The sequence below is a fragment of the Cyprinus carpio genome, chromosome B11 (assembly GCF_018340385.1).
Source record: "Cyprinus carpio isolate SPL01 chromosome B11, ASM1834038v1, whole genome shotgun sequence".
NCBI lineage: Eukaryota > Metazoa > Chordata > Actinopteri > Cypriniformes > Cyprinidae > Cyprinus > Cyprinus carpio.
The window spans coordinates 20528305-20549332 of NC_056607.1; the positions used below are offsets into that span (position 1 = coordinate 20528305).

The following is a 21028-nucleotide window of genomic DNA, read 5'->3' on the forward strand; positions in this document are numbered from 1 at the left end:
GCATACTATGAAAAAAAGGTTTCTTTTATAGAAATCAAGTTGATATAGCATATGTGACATGAACTAAACTAAACTAAACTGGTTTCTATGTAAATGTTTTAAATGTCTTGTCCAGAAGGAGTATGGGACATGGAGATCTTTGGAATCAGGTAACTTCATCATCAATAATTACCTGTTCGTCACACTCAGGAAATTACTTTTCCCCTGTGCCGCACCTGCTTAAATCTAAATAATAGATGGGGGGCCACAACAGAAACTGAGACTCATTGTCTCCAAGGTAGCCAACTGAAGGCATCACATGACCTGGGCAGGTAAATAATAGGGGGTTGAGGCCGAGCAATCAGTTAGGCCTTAACTGAGAAGCTTTCAGAGTTAAAGAATACAATCATTGTTTGTATTGTTTTCAATATATAATGTTTTGTAAAAATAACGAATTGGAAATAATTGATTATGAAGGTACAGTAGGGTACATGTGTCTGTCATTTATCAGGATTAGACTGGTTTGATTTATTTTTTTTTTCTTTGGCTGACTATTTCTTGCAATGTAAAAAAAAAAAGTAGTTTAACACTGCACAGTTCTTTTATTAATTATTACTTACATAAAATACAGATATTTGATTCATATCAAAGTTATGTGTATGTTAACATTACAGTGGCATACAGGAAAATAACTGCATAAATAACTTTGATACTGTTTCCGTACATTATTTACATTTGCATGTTTCCATTACAGTGGTGTAAGAAAAAAAAAACACACTCTAAAGTTTTTGTTTGTTTTACATAAACCCTATCAAAGTTATTTATATTTACATGTTTACAGAAACATTGTATAAAAGTTACATAGGTACATTTATATATTTCATCCAGTGTTTCTGTAAAAATGTAAACAGCTTTATAAAACGTTTCCACTGTAAACATATAGAAACACAGTATCAAAGTTATTTATATTTACATGTTTACAGACACATCGTATAAAAGTTACATAGGCAAATTTATCTTTTTGATCCAGTGTTTCTGTAAAAATATAAACAACTTTATAAAACTTTTCCACTGTAAACATAAATAACTAGCTATAGAAACACAGTATCAAAGTTTTTTATAATTACGTTTACATAACAGTGGCATACAAGAAAAGGTTTATAAAATCTTTTGTTTACACAAACACTATGAAAGTTATTTATATTTACATGCATGCAGAAACTTAGTATCAAAGTTATTTATATTTACATGCATGCAGAAACATAGTATCAAAGTTATTTATATTTGCATGTTTATTTTTATCTATACATTTACATTACAGTCCTTTAATCTATCCTCCAACAGCAGTGTTTTGTCTGGTGTTTAATCATTTGCTCAGTCTTTAATCATTTGCCCATGCTTTTAACAGGGGGCCATTCTGATAGTTTATAAGGAGGCAAGCAACAGTGTATAGCTGGTTGATGGTCCTGGTGTCGCAGAGAGGAATGACCGTATCCAGCAGCTTGTGTTGCTTCACCCTGCCAATAAGACGCTCAATGTGGACCCTGAGCTGAGCAATGGACTGAGTTTCCCTCACTTCCTCAGCTGGCATCTTTTCCTGCTTTAGCAGACAGGAAGGTCGGTAAACTTTGCACGGTACATAGTTGTCTATAAAAAAACCTTTTTTGACCATAATGGCCATTTCAGGTTTCAGGAATGACACAATCCCAGACTGCTTCAGAAGCTCCTTGTCACTGACAGATCCTGCACACACGGATGACACAAAAGTGACTGCACCATGCGGTGCCATGCCAATTAAACCCTTGTAGGTGCAGTGGGACCCTTCACCTTGAAGCAGAAGAGAGGTTGGTGTTTTGCAACGCAGCTCTATGCAGTCTATCACAACATGTGTGTCTGGATAGTTCTGAAACTCCTTTGGCATGTGAGCCTTGACCGCCTCCTCAGACATCCAGATGCGCACAGATCCAAGAATGGCGTAGAGAAAACTGGCCCAACTTGTAATGATTGGACTCACGGCGGACTGATAGATATTGAATCTGTGGGCTAGATCTCTCTCTGTTAGACCAACTGAGAGATGGACCATGAAGAGGAAAAACTCATCTATGGGCTGCATGGATTGACGCTGTTAACAAAATTGTGAAAGTTTTCTATTAAACATATAATGTATGTTTATGTAAAGAAAGTAATATTGGTAGCATTAACATATCTGTCTCTCTTCCCCCCCACAAACAAATCTGTATGTAACAACATCATAAATTAATATTAGATGACATATAAATGAATTATTTACAGATGTACTGCCTGATGCTCCAGCTTCGCTCACTGTAGCTGTCCTGACTCTGGTCACACGAAACATGTTGTGGGACACGGGCTCAATGAGTCTCCAGAACGCCATCAAGTGGTTGTAAGTTGCAAATCTATAAGAAATGTGGGGCATTTGAGATAATATACACTACAACAAATGTGATGATCAACAACCAAGTTATAGCTTATTTTTTTATTAACAGCGTACTAAAATATAAGTCTTGTAAACCCTTGTTAAAAAAAGTACAATTTATCATACTTAAACTTAAATAATACGCTTAGTAAGTACTTGTTAAAGAAATAATAAATTTTCAAAGAATATACTTACGTGCAAACTGAATGTAAGGATTTCTGGACACTTAATTGTATGTTATTTATGATTAAATGAAAAACCAGTTTAATTTATTTTAAATGCAATAAGATGAACTTAAGAGTGCTTTTCTGATCCACTAAAGTAGGACTTAAGTACACATTTGTATGTAATTTCATAAATTATGTAAACAAATTGTTGTTAAAATATGGTTAAAATGTACTGACAAGCATTTATGGTAAACTAAACATACCTTATACACTAATTTCTATTGACATTCTATTGTATGTCATGTATTTGATTCATTAATTATTATTTTATATATTTTATAATATAATTTAGCACCATGCTAGTTAACACAGCTATATTCCAGGCAAGACTGGAGTGAAAAATATAAAACATAAATAAACAAATAAACCATATTTTAAAATAATAACAACAACAACAACAACAACAACAACAATATTATTATTAGAAAAGGTTTTTAAGATTTGTCTATAAAAAAAGATCCAAATGAAATCTGGTCTTCATTAAAAACTTTTCATAAGAATCAAAGTTAGTCAACAAATCAAAATAAGCATAGACCTACTTCCTTAAACCATTACAAAAAAAAAAAAAAATTAAAAGAACAATGATTTAAAGCGTAAAAAAGGCGATATGAAGTGAACTTCCTAACTATGTTAAGAAACAGTAATTTAAATGTGCTCTTAGTACACTTGTGGCATTTTATTTTCTTAATATTATCTGCAAGTACAGGTTTGTTTTTTGTTGCTGTAGTTATTTGAAGTATACCACTAGTGCACATTCAATACAATCACTTGAGTGCTACTTAAATTAACATGTTTTATTTAAAGCATGAAAAAGTTATGGAAACATGTATGAAACTTGAAAAGTTGTTTTGGTTTTAAATCTTACCTAGTGTAAAACCGTATGTCATCGTCAGATGCAGCAAATCGCCCCAAACAAAACCTCTGAAGGACAGACAACGCAACCTGCCTCTTCAGGCGCTCGAACTCCTTTCGGAGAACTTCGGTCTCATCCACTTCCAGATGATCCTGGACGAGAGATGAGCAATAATCATGCTCCTGATGCTGGAAGCCCGTGGGCACAGGATCTTGTTTTAAAGGAGGCGGGATGCGTCTTCTCCTCCATAACCCGGTGCGCACTGGTGAGCTGCTCCTCGTGAACAGCGTGGGCACGGCGCCCTTCTTCAGCAGGCGGCGCGATGTGGGAGTCGATTGCTCAATAAAATCATCAGTCCTGAAATGTCGACTGCATACTCTTATATTAGGACTGACCTCACAGTCCTCACGCTGGATATTCTGAAGCCACTTTTTGCGTGTTTCTTTGTTCAAAGGGAAACTGTGGAAACTAATCACAGAATTAAATCTTGAGGACATTTTACAGGACGGGACACAGCAATATTGAGACAATGCACCTTCACGACGAAGATATTTAAAGGTTTTTGAACTCATTACTAAAACGTTATATTTTAATAATATAATGCACTAAATGGTATAGCACTGTAGTTGATATAGATATAATGTAATAATATATAAATTTGATTGTGATCAATAGTTAATCGAAATATTTCAGAAAGAGTTAACTACTAACACAGCTTCCTATCGGTGAATACTGTACCGGAAGCTTGTGTAGACACCGAGAATTTAGGGGAAATACGTAGGCAGCAGGCATATGGCAAGCCGGCAAGCCATTTAATGCCTCTGGCTTTAATAGCCTTGATTTAGTTTTGACTAGTTAAAAATCCAGATGTCTGTTCTGCAATTTTGACTCCTTGACTAGTCATAATATATTTAAGCTATAAACAACATTTTCGGATATAGTTTTGACGATTAGAAATTGTAACTATAATTTGCACTTTGAATTCTCAATAGTGAAACATATAATTTGAGATATTTCTAAGATTTGACTAGACAAGAATTGGAATTCTTTATAATCAAATCTCATTTAAAGTCATCATGAAATGGAAATTGTGATCTTTTCCCCCGTTCTGAAATATCTGAGTGAAACGGCTTCTCAAAAGAAAAGAAAAAAGTATTTGACAGGACTTCGTTTTGTCCATTAGGAATTGATTGGATTGTTTGATTAAATTAGAATTGCATATGTATTAAATTACCATTCTGACTAGTCAAATTATGTTTGCAACTTACTGAAATACAATTGTAATTATCTAAAATATTAGTTAAATCAATTTTGTTTTTACAGTAACACGCTTGCCATAGTAGGTCGTGCACTGACGATAAGATGACACCATGTGGCAGCTGTTGGACATTAATCTTTATAAATTTTGTTGGTGTAAAACATCATGATGGTTGTGCACATCAACACGATTGTGTTTTTTTGTTTTTTTTTTTTTGTTTTTGTGTTTTTTTGATATATGGAATGAAAGAAGTATCTCTACTCTGAACCAAACTGAAGAAAAGCTGTAAAAAGTGAAATGTAGAACCTTTTGCCCATGCAGCTACAAAATCTAGCCCACTAGAGAATAGAATAAATGAATAAATAACCAATCTTTTTTTAAAGGAGGTTTATTGAGAATAACACATACAAGAAACACATATTATTTAATGTAACAATACAAAACCTTATGCAATGCTGATCTCCAACATAAAAAAAAAAATATATTTTACATGATAGACACTTCATGTGTCAGTCTTAAAATGCTAATAGTAAGACCTAAAACTATTTCCACCATAAACAATACTTATCTTACCAAACTATGTGTCCTGCTGCAAAAAAAGCTGGACAGACTTTTGTATCATACTTATTTTAATTCTCCAATTCTTTGGCATTATATTATGTATTGTACTTTGTACTATTGCAATCAAATTTTATTTTATACATTAGTGGAAATCAGACATTAGATATGATGTTATGTGATTATATCTGAGAGAAATGTACAGAGCCCTTACAGGGACATTAGTCATTGGAGGAAAAAAAAAATTCCATGCTTTTACATTACCCTGAGAAACTGTGCTTTTGTTTGTAAAATCTCTGTGTTCTTTTGCTAAAGTTCCAGATTCAGTTGCAAAAGTTTTCTATTTGCTTGCAAAATTTTTGTGCGCAAATGCAAAACTAGTAATGGAAATAGCATAAGGTGGGAGAAAAAAAAAATGTAGCTTTCAGTGAAGGGAAAAACTTTCAGTGAACTCAAAGATTCACTGAGAATATAATTCTTTTTTTCTAAGACAATGCAAAAATTTTGTGCATGAACAAATCTTTTGTAAGAGGATCTGAAACTTTGGTGAAATAAAACAAACATTTTGTAAACAAAAGCAAAGTTTTCAGGGTACACAAAAGATTTGCAAGCAAATGCAAAAGAATTGAAATTTTCTGTGAACATGCAATATTTTTGTGAGAGTACAGAAAGGTCTTGTGAGCAAATGCAAAGTTTCTTGGGTAATGCAAAACGTTGTTGAGAGAATGCAAAAGTTTTGTGTGCAAACACAGAGTTACTTTTGCGTGAGAACAGAAAGATTTTGTGAGCAAAAGCAAAGTTTATCAGGGAATGCAATGTTTTTGGGAGAGAATGCATTAGTTTTGTGAACAAACAATTTTTTTAGGAATTGCAATAGTTTTATGAAAGAACACAAAGGTTTTGTGAGTGAATGCAAATGTTCTCAGGCAATGCAAAAGTTTTGCGAGCAAAGCAAACACAAAAGCATTGAAATATAATTTTTATCCGATTGTCATCACATTAGGGGTTTTGTCTGAATCAAAATAAGAAAAGAATTAAACATTTAAATTATTTTGTTAAACAATTTTCATGTAAGTGTTCAACATCTCAAATGGATCCAAGTCTCAAGTCTCTGCCACTTCGATAACTGGAAAACAAAATGAACAACTGTTACTCTGCATGATCTGAAAAGAAACCACCAAAAGAACTGTTGCCATTGTCTTTTAACAACAGATTTACATACATGATCGGGACAGCACTGGTGTAACTAATAGCACAGGAGAGGAGGAAGCAGAAGCCACTGAACCAGCCGAGAGTTAGTGGGTAAATGGAGGTGAAAAAGACGTTGGACAAGAGATCAGTCACAGCTAGAACAAGCTGGAGCAGCCCAAAGACTCGCCCTGTCAAGAAACACAGCAGAGGACTTTCATGAAGTATCGTATACCGTGCAGTATGACCTCAGAAAAAGCTTATACTTAGATGAAGCACATTTTAAGTTTTTGTTTCTATGGAGTTGTAACTTTACCATATTGCCGAGGATGCAGGTTCTTGGACAGCATGGCTCGCAGTGTTGGCATGGGAACGCAGGCAAACATCATGATCCCTCTAGCTGTTTAAAACAACACATCTCAACCTTTCACTGGAGAAAGCAATATTATGGATAGAGAACTCTGTTTTACCCAGAAGTAACTGTTTAAAGTTGCCTTAATTATGAATTTGTTTATTGCAAACACGCAACTTCTAGCTTCACAAGATGTTAATTGATGTAACGGAGTCGTGGATGCTTGTGGATTATTGTGATGTTTTTATCAGCTTTTTTTAATCTGATTCTGATGGTACCCATTCACTGTTTGCAGCAACTAAATATGTGAACAAATCATGCAAGATGATTTGTGCTCTTGTGAAAGTGCAATAATAATCAGTGTTGCCAAGTCTGCGGTTTTGAATTGAGTTACTTTAATACTGTTCTAGCGGGTTCTTATTTTTTAGTCCGTGGCTTGAAAGAAAATCCATGCAAGGAGGATTTGACCCCCTGGAATGCAATTTTGGAGCTATTTTGATATAATGTGATTGGGCTATTTTTGAGTACCAATTTGGCTGGTTTTGTTATGCAGACCTGGCAACCCTGATAATAATAGTCACTGGTTGAGAACCACTGCTCTATGGCTATTACTGGAGACCTATTTCGGGGATATCTGTCAGATGGAGACTTTATGTGCATCATTCCACGATAAATCACCTTTAATCACCTTAAAACAAACTTACCCAGGAAGTACACCCAGCTTTCTACAGCGAATGCCATGATTGCCATCCCAGTACAGTTGGACACAATACCCAGTAGAGTGAGGGGTGTGTCTCCCAACACTCTGAACAGACCCAGGACCCCTATGAAACTACTCAGGTACATGGCGCTGGTGGCGGCTCTGCCATATCCGGCCCAAACTGAGTCCCAGCTCAGGGGGGGCTTCAGCACATACAGCTGGAGCACATTTTCTGCCCCAACCATGCCTAGAATGAACAACACCATGGCTGTGATCAGCATGCCTACAGAGACTCGATCCATCGTTTTCCCATTTTCGGATTCAGCCAGCAATGGCTCACTCTCGGATAGTGAACGTCTCGAGTCAGTGAGGGCAAACACAGAGTACAGTAATGCCACAACACTGACTAGAATTGCTGTCAGGAGGAGAATTGATGGTCCCATCTGGTACAGATATCCAGACAGGAGATCTCCCACGACCCCTGCGACCCCAAAACAGAAGTCCACGATGTTGAGTTTAAGAGTGCGTTTGCCCTGCTCTGAGCTCAGAGACGCCAAAGCCGCCACCCCGGCCCAGAACATCGGCCCGCCTCCACTCAAACCATGCAGCAAAGAACCCAAGTACAGAATCTCCAGAGGAACTTCACAGTACATGAAGATGACAAGCGTAAACATGCCCAAAACCGAACCCATTTGAGAGGACACCAGGAAGACTTTAGGTCCATGACGGTCTGCCATGCGTCTCAGTGGTATAATGGACACCATGGCCGCCACAGAGGACAACACACTCTGAATAAGAAGAAAGCGTGAGGATAACGCCTGCGCCTGATCGCTGTCTCCTGCTGTTGCCTTCAGTGACTGGTTGTACACGGTCTGTGTAAGTGCCATCTCAAAGAACGATGTCCCCAGTTTATTGATGACAACCACCGGCTCCACTAAAGTCAGAATGGCCCCCATTAGATTGGCAGACTGGGAGCTTGAAGCTGAAATTTGTAACCTTTAATACAAAAAAAAAAAGAAAAGAAAAAGCAGTATTGATAATGAATGTGTGTATTTGGAATAATTAAGATTTTTTTTTTTATGTTTTGAGAGAAGTCTCTTATGCTCACCAAGGCTGCATTCCTTTGATCAAAAATACTGTAAAAACTATAATATTGTGAAATATTATTTCAATTCAAAAGAACATTTTTATAGTTGAATAGATTTGAAAATAAAGTTTATTCCTGTGTCGCAAAGCTGAATTTTCATCAGCCATTACTCTGGTTTATTTCCAATTATTTATAATGGTTGTTATTATTATCAATGATGAAAACTTTTTGCTGCTTCATATTTTTATGAAATCCATGATACATTTTTTTCAGGATTCTTTGATGAATAAAAATCTCAAAATAACAGCCTTTATTTGAAATAGAAATCTTTTGTAACATTATAAATGTCACTTTTGATCACTTGAATGTGTCCTTGTTGATTTTTTTTAAAAAATCATACCTACTCTGAAAACTGATAATAGTAAGAAATGTTTCTTGAGCAGCAAATCAGAATTTAGAATGATTTCTGAAGGATCATGCAACACTGAAGACTGGAGTAATGATGCTGAAAATTCAGCTTTGCATCACAGCAATAAATTACATGTAAAATATATTAATATAAAAAAACAGTAATGTTAAATTGAATAAATAGTTCACAATATTACTCTGTGTTGCTGTATATTTGATCAAATAATTATAGCCTTGGTGAGTATAGGAGACTTCTTTTGAAAAACATTAAAAATAACAGGTTCCTACTGTGACAACTTGCCCCACTGTAGAGTGTCAGTGTGTATTAAATTAGCTACTTTTTTGCTTGGGCAATGAAAAAGTCAAATTGCTTTTTGTAGCCAAGAGTTTAAGGTATATGTCTATACAGAAACTTACAAAAATAAACCCACCATGCAAAATATTTACTAGAGTAAAATGTGTGACAACTAGCCCCAGTCGCTCCTACATATTGAGAGTAATGTTGCATGCAAATAAACATTGTCAGATCCAAATTATAACAGAGAATAAAATGTTTTCCCACTTATTATACAAACAATAACACATGCATACACTAATGCATTTAAATGCTACTGCAGGTTAATATGAATATTTGTTTATAAATACAGGAAAAAATGCACTCCACTTACTCAAAAGGTTTTATCCGCTGGGAATGGATTTTAATTGAAGTGAAAGAGTGGAAAGCCCCGATTGGCATTGATTTGCAGTTTAAAGCAGAATGGAAGCTGTGTGATTGAAGTGAAAGTGATTTTAAAAGGTAACTTGTTCCTGCTTGTAAAAGCATCTACCATGAGATTCCCTTAAAATCACCTCTGGGAGCATAAAACAAAGTGTGGTACTTATACAAATGGGTTCAGAGGAGGATTTTGAGTCTTGTCTAGCATCCGTGGCACTGTTGTTGTGTAGACATTTTTAATGACTTGCATGATGAACAAACAATTAAGCAAACTGCATTGCATGCATTTAGAAAATCATGTATTAATGGAGTTTATCCTCTAGAGGGCGCTGCTGTGCCGTAGCCATACATGCTAGTATTCAAAAAAGAAAGAAAGAAGAAGAAGAAGAAGAACAAGAAAAAACACATCAAGTGTTTAGCTTAATAAATTAGTTTATCTGAAGTATTGCACAGGGGTTTTCATTAAAGGGAAACCACGTGAAGGAAGAATGTTCAGCAAGTATGCCATTATTATGAGGGTTTTTAATTAGTGAGATTACAATATTGCTGGCACTTTAACATACAAGAAGTTAGAAAACACAACAAGACTGATATTGCACGTATTTTTTGCTGCTTATGAAGGTATACGTTAAAGGTACTGGACTAGTGCTCACTAGACATAATTTACAATGTCTAATCTGTAATGTAGATTGTACATAAAAAACAATTATCATATTGCATTTACAATACATCAACAATCTCCAGTGCAACTTTATGAATCTTCAATATTCAATACAAAAAGAATCTTCTATTGATATTTTAACAATATTCAATACAAAATAAAATTTTCTATTGATATTTTATATTTTTTTCAGTGGAAAGCAAGAGTCAACATTATTTCAAAATAAAGACCACTTTGTTAGATCAACAGGCTTGTGTATAAATGAATTCTCACAGTCCCTCCTCTCTATGCAGGAACCCAGCTCTGTGATTCTACTTTGCTTGGTTTTATTCCTTGTATAAAAAGCAAGCTGGTCTATCCATTTAAGTGCTGGGGATTTTAAGGTTAGTGACATGAATAATCTGGAACACAGTCTAATGTGTTATTTTCAGATGACAGATTTGTATAAATGTGTATATTTTATAAGTATTAATGATGGTTAGTACTGGGCGGAGAAATAAAGAAAATTTCCATGATCCAGTTTGCTAGAGCTTACAAATCACCCCATGCAAGCAGGTAAGATGCTCTCCACACTTACACCTATTTCCACCACACCAGTCAATTCAGAACAGCCGGCTAAACTGAGTGAGATGGAAGCAATGTCCATGTTTCATGTTCATTGAGTTTATATGGTGAGATGACACGAGAAATGTGCTTGTAAGTGTAATGTGGAATTAAAACCAGTCCTTCTCATCTGAAGATGATTTCTGGTGTGTCCTGTTATGTCGGTGCTGATTCATTAGCTCTCCTGGTTGGCGTACATGCCTGCCTCCCACTGCAGGGCTCGTTGGTTTTTATGCCTTATTACACGGGTGGCCACTACAACCTACCGAGAAATCAGAGTTACACAACATGATCACACTGGATCTGTTCCAAAATCCAGCAGAGCGCACTAGACATCGAAAACCTGAGCTCACCTCATTGTTTATGGCATCAATAGGTTGGATCCCAGCATACTGAGGAAAGAAAAAGTTATAAAGTGAAAAAAAATCCTGTCTATACAGCTCTACATTGCATTGCATTGTGACATTAGTCAACCTAAAAATTATATTCTTTACTTATGCATGTCATTTCAAACATGTATGACTTTGTTTTTTCCATGGATTTGCGATTTGGAATGACATGAAGATGAAGGCAATTAGACAGTTTTCATTTTTGGTTGAACAATCTTTTTAAGGGGTTTGTTGCTCGAGAGGTTTGTGACTTCACTCACTGCACTTTCTTCTAGCTTCAGTTTGACCCGTCTGTCCTCAAAGTCCTTTAGCAGTGTCTCAGTCAGACCTTTCTGGGAAGAAGGCGAGGACAGGTCAGCAATCGCACTCAAGGGCTTGATGGGGGTTGTCCGGGAAACAGTTGGGGACATGGGTTTTAGGCTGCCCCATGGCTGGGGTGTCATAATTGACACAGAGGGAAGTCTAAAAGTGGGTCGTGGTGAGGACAACTGTGAACTTTTATCTGGAGAGATAAACAAAGAAAAACAAAAGATTATGTTAACTATTCATTCACCTACTTACACAAGTCATTTGTTTCCCCATACATTTTCAATTACTTACTAATGAATTTTCTAAGAGCAAATACTTCTGAAACAAATACATCTTAACATACTACATGCCTGTTGAAATGTAGTCTTAATTCCATTGTGGATACAGATTCTGAAATGATAATTGATCTTGGCCTGTCATGAATCCACCAGCACAAATTATATTGGAAAACAAGACATAGCATGTAGGCATTTGATTGTGTGAAAAGCAATCTTTAACTTCAAATGTGCATTTACATCCATAAAGTAAATGATTTATCATTCTTCAATGAAGCAGAATGTCATGGTTTGTCCAAAGTTCAGAAACTACGTTGGCAATTCCTTTTCATTCCTTGGTGCTGCTGACATCCATAAACATTAAACACTTTAATCAGTTAGCTACTGTATAAACCAGAAAGTTATGAAATGCACATGCCACAAACATTGTACAGAATAATAAGACAGTACCCATCCTTACCCATTTGTCATGTTAAGTATGTTTGAGTGCAGTGAGACTGAAGAGTTATACCTGTCATGGATGATCGAGAAGTGTCCAGACTCCCAGAATATGGTTTACTGTAATTAGTTTTCTTTTCTGAAAATACTGAATCCACTTCTGCCATGTTCCCATGTGGAGTTTGTAGTGAAAATTCAGTTTCCTTGCTGGATAGAGGAGACCTGGATTCAGAGTAACTTAGCACTGGATTGACGGATGCTAGGTTGGGTACTGAGAAAGACTGACTACTGGACTCTCTCAGCTCTTGGAGCTCTTGTTCTCGTCTGAGGTCTTCTTCAATTTCCTGACGGATGCTGTTTGGGGCATTCTGCATTTTGGGGCTCCAGTCGGTGTACTCGAGGTGAGATTTCCAGGTAGGAGTGTAACGACTACTTTTTGCAGGTTCCAGTGGGGACGGAGAATTTTGAGAATAAAGCCTGTTCCTTCCTGACATGCTGTTGTCATTTTCCACAATCCAGGATGACTCTTTCTTTGTTTTGAGGGTATTGGTTTGGCACTCTACACCATTTTCTTTATGAATGTTTGCTTTAAAATGGTCCTCAGGATATGCACTTACTTGTACTTGGTTTCCAAAAGTGCTGCTGTCAAAGTTTCTCTGAAGGATAGATTCATCAGGATGTCGATGAGGACAGCAAGGTGAAAGAACTTCCCTTGAGTCCCAAAGGTCACCTTCCTCTACTAGTGCAGGTTTCTCTGTAATAAGCTTGTCATCTGCAGAGACTGTGCTTTGCTCTAAATCAGTTGTGGGACTTTCTCTTAGACATGCCCCCAAAGATGGGACTAGAATTTCATCCGGTTGTGACTCAAATGACTTCTTATTCTCCTGTACTTGGTTCTCTTGGGTATCATGGCTTGAAACACTGTTTGTGATCTGTCGCTGTTTCTCAAGCTCACGCACTCTCTGAATATGGAAACTTACTCTGTTGGGTTCTTTGGGTTTCGCAGCTTTCACCTGTGGAGATGATAGGGACAGAATTGGCTTTATCCTGATCTCCACCATCTCTGAATTGTCTTTGTGCAAGATACCCCTAGATCGACGTAGACTCTCTTCCCGTTGTTGGGAAATTCTGATTTCCCTTTGAATGGGAGTCTCCTCTGCACTTGACATTGTCAAGCTGCTCTCCATTTCTGAAATGGAAGGATCATTCGAAATGCTACCATCACTGGCGTATCCTCCACTTCGGTCACCAAGACCAAAATCAACATCATCTAAGGCACCTCCATTTTTTGAATTCTGAGTCACAGTTTCAGTCTTTTTTTCTATTTCTTGTTGTGTTGCTTGTGGGACCCCATTCTCCTCTAGGCTGTTCTCTTTGCTTACTTGTCTTAGAGTGAAGATGCTGGCTGTTGAGGATAGAGTTCTTCCCCGCAGTTTGGGGAAATAAGGGAGCCGCTCAGGACTCTGTAGGAAGGGGTTCTGTTTTGATTGTTCCATCATTAGAAACTGCTTTCGTGCTGCATTTAAGTCAATTTGCTCACTGTCTATGGTGCCAGGCTCCACCCTGGCTTCTTCAGTCTTCTCACTCACTGGTTTGTAGCTTAGACTAAACCCATGCAGGAGGCTTTGTGGTGGGTTACTTAAGTCCAGACTTTCTAAGGAACTCCACTGCTTTTTAAGAGCAGGGCTTTTCTTGGGTGCCTGATTCCGGATGATCTCCATTCGGTCTGAATTTTCCTCCTCTTCATTCACTATGGAGGCATCCTTGATTCGGTAATGGTCATCTCCATTAGTTTCTTCGAAAAGCCTTCCAGGTATCTTGTCCTCTGTGTATGTTTGTAGCTTAAAGGTGCTCTTCTCCTTCAGGGTATTCAGCTTGGCCTGCCTTTGTGGAGAAACCATGTAGACCTCATTCATCTCTGCTTCTGGACTTCCTGGGTCATCTACAAAGGAATAGAATCCAACATGTGAGCCTGTACTGCTGGCTGTTTCAGGGCTGCTGGGGTTGCTTGGAGTACTGGGCCTAAAGTCTTCACCGTCACTTCCATCCTCAGACACAGCCACTTGCTTAGCCTGGACCACCACATCTGGAGGACTATTGCCATACCCAGAGGACACTATCACAGTGGGCTGCATGTCTGTTACTGTTATGCTTTCAAAGCTGAACTTGAAAGAGTCACCATCGTTACTCCATGTGTTCTCTAGTGACTGTGGTTGGCCTGTAGGACTCAAAATGGAGCGCAAATCTGACTGCTCTAGCTTAGGGGAGAAGGGCTTCATCACCCAGCGCTTTGGGTTGCTGGTTATGGGAACTCTGGGTGGTGGATGGTTCTGGGCAACCCTGGGAATTGAAGGTCTCAGAGAAGAATGGGAATGGATCACAGCCTGCTCCTCTACTGAGGAGTGAGTGCATGCATCATATGGGTTGACCATCACAGTTGATGCCTGTCTCTGGGTAACAACAAAAAAAAGAAAGACAACAGATTTACTTCTGGACCGTGCAGACTATCAGATGATTAACACACTGTGTGTAGAGAGTAAGTAAATGTATTTCCAGATATGTAACATACGTGGTTTACAAGGTACAAGGTTTAACAAGTTGTGTCTAATAAGAGAAGAACATGTAAAAAGTACATTTAGAACATTTATCTAACATTTAACATTACATTAACAAAAACGAAGCAGTGTTAAAAAATATAACACTAGAAAAAGACAGTGCTTTCACTCCTGACATTTAAAACTGTCCTTTGTCAAATTTAACCATATTTCTTGTAACCGAGTAAGCGTATTTTAAGTGGCATTTTGTTCAGTTTTGTTTAATTTCCATATGTTAATACTAGAAACTACTGTATGATTGCAACTTTAATTAAACTTTATTAATTTACAAAATCTGACATAATTGTAATATAATGCATTCCCTTGATAAATCCTTTAGAATGAACATCAAAACATTTTCTTACTATAGTAAAATCATGGTAAATCATCGTAATTTCATCAGTTTACCTATTCAGCTGAAAATCATGTTTCTGTTTGGCTTTTTTACTATAGTATACATGAACCTTATGCTTAGTACTAAAACACCTGTCTATCTCAGTTGTAAGAATTTACATATTATATTACAATTGCACTCGATGGGTTATTCAAAATATATTTTTAAATATTTTATGATTTTTTAAGCTTTACATTTTTAATAAACATAAGAGTGAGAGAATTAAATATTTTATGATTATATTTTAGATTTATTTTTTAAATGTCATTTCTGTTGAATAACCTTTCTGATGAATAAACTTTTAAGTATTAAAAGGTTTTCAGATGGTGATTATATATATTTAAAAAAATAAAAACTGGCACTCACCTCACGTTATGGAAGAAATATTTACTAATACGTTATTTAAGAATATTTTATCATTGTTGGACAAATTCTCTGGTCTGCGTACTGCATCAAAAACAATAGATAAGAGTGTCTACCACTTTGAACAAGCTTACGTAGTTGTAAGAGAGTTTTGCTCACTGCCACTGGTGTTCGTGTGTGACATTGTGAACTGTGAACCGCTGATAAAATGACAGCAGGCCAGTTTCCTGGAAACCACTGCTCTGCCTTTGCTGATTGGCTCAGACTGTTTGAGGGGTGTCCCAAAAGTGTAGAAAATATACTGTAGCTTTACAGAAGCACGATGACCAAAACAAAGATTCAGGGAACAGTGCTACAGCGAGTCTTTACCCCATAAAACATTTTTAAAAATATTCCCACTGAATGACAGCTTCATATCCAGATTCAAATGCATTTTTCATGATATTGAAACAACTGCTGATAACAGAACAGCTATGTTTTGATAGATGCTCAGTGTAATGTGGACTGTACTAAGAAAAAAAAAAACAAGTTTGTAAAATCTCACACTTTCACTTTCTTCCAGACAAATCGGAGTGCTTCATAAAAAAATTATCGAAAGATACATAACCATTTTCAACCTGATCAACCTTTAGCCTGCAGTGACAATAAAATGGCTGAAAGAGGAAACATACTGCCATAAAATGCATTTAAGAATTGTAATATTATATAATACTGAGAACAATCTTTTAGTCCTTTAGAAAAATGGAATATTAAGTTACAAGTTTTACTGTTTTAATTGATAATTACGTTACATGTCACTTTATTCTCCTCTGAATTAGGCATCTTATACAGTACATACAAATGATCTCACACATTTCAAATGAGCAAATAATATGAACTATCTAGTTGAACTATTTATTCTCACAAAACCTTTCAGCCATAGAAAAGTGAGCAACACTCACCCTCAGACATCAGTAGCGGTGTGAGAGCCCGTAGTGTCACATGCATCAGAAGACACTTCTGTCTTTACTGCACTGTCTTGACAAAGTTCAGCTTATATCACATATGCATGCATAGACACACCCAGCACCCAGACTGAAGGAATGCAGAAGACTGATAGATTGTGGATGGGGTATTGAGGAAGAATGGACACCTGGTATATTAATATAAAAATCTTGTTACGCAACCATCTGTATGCAGAATTAACATAAGAGATGTTAAATGGGCCTGAATAAACATACTTTTTAACTATATTTACATGTATCTGTAGTGAGGATAACAACAACTGTGCAATTAAAATTAAAGCTGAAGCTGTCATTTGAGCCGTGCAGTGAGCTGAGGAAAACTCCCTCGGGATGAGTGAAAGTACAGCACATGACACTCATATTACATTCCAGAGTTTATGTCCAAGTAAATTTATTTTTCTAAGATCATCACTAGTAATTGTTTAACTGGTCAGGTAGAAAAGCGCCTATGATTGGACTTTTCGTACAAACGTTTAGTAGGTTTAATAATACACATCTAAACTAGAGGTTTTAAAGCAACTGCATGTAATCTTTTTTACCTTTATATATAATTTTGGAAGTTTCAAAATCATTCTGACGGTTCACTGACATACAATAGGGGCGAATGGCTTGTTTCTTCCCAAAAATTTGTTCTGGGTGTTTGTAAATTTGGTGAGCAGGTACAACATTTCACAAAATTGGCGGATTGCTTTACAGCAGCGACAAATCGTGTGTACAGCTATCCACTGTAATTACAACACTGGTACAGTAACAGCAGTGAATTCCACTCACATAACTATATTGGGCTTCATAGCCGCAAAAATACACAAAACTTCATACTATTTCTTGCAGTACTGCAGGAGTTGGCCAATTATTTTATCTTAAGCTAATAAAAAAATGATGGTATGTGTACACGATATCTACAGAAGAAGAAACCAAAGTTCAGGTAAATGTTTATTTTCCCTAACCACAATAAAATGTATTCAGTAAAAACAATGCACAAATATTTGACTTCGTACATTACATATAGTAAGTATTTTATTGAATATAAGCATCATAATAAAGTAAGACCACTAGTATTGTACTATACACATTATTTTATTTATATGGAATTTCAATTACTGGTTCCACTGTATGTTATAAAGCTTATTTTATAAAGCTGATTAAGTGAGACTAATTTGACAATTTGTAATAGAATAAAATAATATTTTTTAAAGCCCTAAAAATAAAGGTTCCAAATGGGGGTTTTCATAGTGATGCAACAGAAGAACCATTTTTGGTTCCCCAAATAACCTTTCAGTGACCAGTTCTTCAAGGAACCATGTTTTTCTTAGTATGAAGACCATTTAAGTAATATAAACAACACCTTTCATTACGAATAACCTTTTGTGGAATTGAAAGTTTCCATGGATGTTGAAGGTTCTTCTTGGAACCATCAATGCCAATAAAGAACCCTTATTTTTAAGAGTGTAAAATTGTAACCATTTCTTCAAAAAACATATGTTTTTGTACAGCCCTACCTTAAAAGAATGATCCAGGCTGTTACACAGCACCTGCCACGGAGGAGTGTACCTGAACATGGTGTTTGCTGCAGTACTAGAGTTTGACAGGAAAACGCTAGCATGCAGTTAACTTAAATCAATCTTAATGAGTCCTGGAGAGTGAACAGAAGAGAAAAATTATTTTTATGTATCATAACCTAACAAGAATCACCATACACTAGTATGTGTCAGATATTACAAAATAATGTATTATAAAAAAATACTTTTAAGTGTAAAAGCAATCAAAGTAAATATATATATATATGTAATGTAATATGTGATACAATTTGTTTGATTTTACTCTCATTCTTCCTCATTCAGAATGACTCACCTCATCTTTTGCAGGCTAATGGATCCAGCGAGACCATTGTGTGTAATGGCACTGAAACATTCAGTGAAAGCAGGGCCACCCTACCCCATCAGTACTGCTGCAGGTGTCAGTCTAGTATTTAGTCAGTCTTCATCCACTACCCAAAAAACTTGTTTTGGCTCAGTTGCTCTGGTAAAGCTCCTCCTCCAATATGGCTCCAATATGGTCAAAACAAGAGGTATCACCTTAAGCCAAAATTCCCAAAATGTGTGTGGGGTGACCTGGCCCATGGTCAAAGATTCAGTGCATGCATGCGTGTGTGTGTGTGTCTGTGTGCTGATGACTGTGATACCAGTCTGGAATGCTGCTACAATCAGCAACCTTAGGACAAAAGCTGAGAATACCCCCTACCATCCCATAATGCACCTCATAGTTGCTCTGAAGCCTGGTCATTTAATCATTGACAATGGCATTGACAGTACCGCAGTGGCTCTTAGATTAGTTCTGAATGGCAGCAGTGGTGTCCCTCAGGTCTCACTACTAGGCCCGCAACCAGTTTGTATTATTATTATTATTTCTTTTTTTTTTTTTATTAAATCAAGAAAATTATTTTCTTACTTTTCAACCTTATTTCTCTGCTTTGTACTCTACTAGTTTGTGTCAGATGTTGATTTGGTAACCACTTTGATCACTTAGATTTTTTTTTTGTTTAATATTCATTAAAAGAATAGACTGATAAGATCAGTTTGTTCAGAAATCAAACTACACTGCTTGTGCTGCATGCTTTCATTTCACTAAAACGAACAAACTCATAAGTGTTTGTGAATCACACTGTACATTTCTGATTCACTTAAAAGAACTGGCTCATAAGAGTCATTAGTTAGTGAATCAGACTACACTGGTTGTGCTGTACGTTTCTAATTCAGTTAAAAGATCTGGATCATAAGAATCTTTTGTTAGTCAGACTACACTGGTTGTGCTGTATGTTGTTTTTACATTTATCTTTTAGCAGATGCTTTTATCCAAGGTGATTTACGAATGAGAAACATTACAAGCAGTTTGTCAGAGAGCCAACAATATTTACAGTATACAATGCCAGGTTTAGTATAAAGCTAGTTTTTGCATGCAGCCTGCGAGGACAATTCTGTAGAAAGCCGTTATTTCACTGTGCATGATATTTTTATCGCATCTCATTCAATACAGACTCTAAACTAGCAGTGACAAAAATGAATCTATTGTTGTGGTGTTGAAGATAGCAGGAAGTACTGTTACATAAAGAGTTGTGCATACTGAAGATCATAAGCAGCACATTTACTGGTATAAAAAAAAAGACAGACGCAGTGATTTCTGTAACGCATATCACATTTTAATGTTTCCTTCCAACTCCTTCTACAGCTCCGTCAGGTTGATAAGAAAGCAGACCTTCACAATGCACAGACGACAGTGGCAGTAAGAGCACACACACTCATTATCAGGAGAACCAATAAGAGAGGACCCTGGTTATATGTCCCTACATTGTCCTCTATACTCAGCTTGTCATCAAGGGTTAGGGGGTTCAAGCACAGGGACATTATCTAACATGGAAATGGATATGTATATGTAGATATGTGTGATGTATGTACCTATAAAAGCATGCAACTATACAAAAGAGATACGCCAGGCCTGTGGCCAGACAACAAGGCATTCAGGGGTGAGGAACACGTCGAAACTGGAATGTTAGTACTGACGGACAGTAAGGTGAGTGGCAAACCATGAAACTCACAGTGATGCAAAGACTTTAAAGGAAGTTGCCCAGATGAGCATTGGGAGGAAAGTAAACTGGTTCTTGAACCATGAATTATAACCTCATTTGCTGCTTTACATCCAAAAAGTGTGTACATGGATAAGTGAATGTGTTTAAACACCATAGAACATAATAAACGGAAAGGTTTTTTTTTTTTTTTTGCATTCATGTTGACCTCATTTGACTCCTGGGCTTCTGAACAACACACATTGATTTCCATAGAGTTCATCCCAGCAATTCGGGCAGTAATATAACTAAAATATGAGAGATAAAACACGGCATATTAACTGAAATATATCATGAATACGACCACATAGACTCAAAACGCTCGCACATTATTCTTTAGCACACCTCTACCAGCTACCCATGCCACATAAATTCATTCTCCTAAAAATTAGTTATTAATTTGCCATCAAATGAAATTGATAAATTAAATCATTTTTTAAGGTACAGGTTTAACATTCATTAAAAAAACCTTCCAATGTAACGTAAAGGTGCATTTAGTAGTTTGGTGCTAATTTAAAAAAGTTTATACATGGAGAAATAAATTGTGTTTTTGTAAAGACTATAGAAAAAGATTTCTATAAAATGTGTTTCAGTTATGTTTGGTGTGGATCGATCGA

At 36.4% G+C, this 21028-nt stretch overlaps 3 protein-coding genes across 5 annotated transcripts; all 3 read right to left on the reverse strand.

Moving 5' to 3' along the window:
- Positions 1–534: 534 nt before the first annotated feature.
- Positions 535–4225, reverse strand: LOC109103116. Its single transcript, XM_019116456.2, has 3 exons — positions 3509–4225; positions 2270–2396; positions 535–2101 (listed from the first exon to the last, which is right to left on the reverse strand). The coding sequence occupies exons 1-3, from the start codon at positions 4066–4068 to the stop codon at positions 1361–1363; spliced, it is 1428 nt and encodes a 475-aa protein (XP_018972001.1). The 5' UTR covers positions 4069–4225; the 3' UTR covers positions 535–1360.
- Positions 4226–5327: 1102 nt separating this feature from the next.
- On the reverse strand, positions 5328–10031 carry LOC109103505 (thymic stromal cotransporter homolog). The gene is made up of 5 exons (XM_042734490.1): positions 9716–10031; positions 7557–8548; positions 6817–6900; positions 6535–6691; positions 5328–6438 (listed from the first exon to the last, which is right to left on the reverse strand). The coding sequence occupies exons 1-5, from the start codon at positions 9868–9870 to the stop codon at positions 6399–6401; spliced, it is 1428 nt and encodes a 475-aa protein (XP_042590424.1). The 5' UTR covers positions 9871–10031; the 3' UTR covers positions 5328–6398.
- Positions 10032–10176: 145 nt separating this feature from the next.
- On the reverse strand, positions 10177–18767 carry LOC109103504 (A-kinase anchor protein 2-like). 3 transcript variants are annotated; one of them, XM_042734486.1, is made up of 6 exons: positions 18644–18767; positions 18292–18425; positions 12511–14887; positions 11676–11917; positions 11380–11418; positions 10177–11288 (listed from the first exon to the last, which is right to left on the reverse strand). In XM_042734486.1, exons 2-6 carry the CDS (start codon positions 18349–18351, stop codon positions 11202–11204), a joined length of 2805 nt encoding a protein of 934 aa, XP_042590420.1. In that variant the 5' UTR covers positions 18352–18425; positions 18644–18767; the 3' UTR covers positions 10177–11201. The 3 variants fall into 3 exon arrangements, with proteins under 3 accessions (XP_042590420.1, XP_042590422.1, XP_042590423.1); XM_042734488.1 differs by lacking the exons at positions 18292–18425; positions 18644–18767 and adding an exon at positions 16730–16887; XM_042734489.1 differs by lacking the exons at positions 18292–18425; positions 18644–18767 and adding an exon at positions 15792–16697.
- Positions 18768–21028: the final 2261 nt, after the last annotated feature.

Excerpts from the sequence above, each read along its gene's own strand:
- LOC109103116 (XM_019116456.2), bottom strand. The coding sequence starts at position 4,068 with ATGAGTTCAAAAACCTTTAAATATCTTCGTCGTGAAGGTGCATTGTCT. Across the intron at positions 2,397-3,508 it reads GACATACGGTTTTACACTAG|ATTTGCAACTTACAACCACT; the intron begins GTAAGATTTAAA and ends CATTTCTTATAG. Across the intron at positions 2,102-2,269 it reads GAGCATCAGGCAGTACATCT|CGTCAATCCATGCAGCCCAT; the intron begins GTAAATAATTCA and ends TTTTGTTAACAG.
- LOC109103505 (XM_042734490.1), bottom strand. The coding sequence starts at position 9,870 with ATGCTTTTACAAGCAGGAACAAGTTACCTTTTAAAATCACTTTCACTT. Across the intron at positions 8,549-9,715 it reads CAGCGGATAAAACCTTTTGA|GTTACAAATTTCAGCTTCAA; the intron begins GTAAGTGGAGTG and ends TTTGTATTAAAG. Across the intron at positions 6,692-6,816 it reads CCTGCATCCTCGGCAATATG|GGCGAGTCTTTGGGCTGCTC; the intron begins GTAAAGTTACAA and ends GTTTCTTGACAG.
- LOC109103504 (XM_042734486.1), bottom strand. The coding sequence starts at position 18,351 with ATGTTCAGGTACACTCCTCCGTGGCAGGTGCTGTGTAACAGCCTGGAT. Across the intron at positions 14,888-18,291 it reads GCCTGGATCATTCTTTTAAG|AGACAGGCATCAACTGTGAT; the intron begins GTAGGGCTGTAC and ends GTTGTTACCCAG. Across the intron at positions 11,918-12,510 it reads TTCTCGATCATCCATGACAG|ATAAAAGTTCACAGTTGTCC; the intron begins GTATAACTCTTC and ends TTATCTCTCCAG.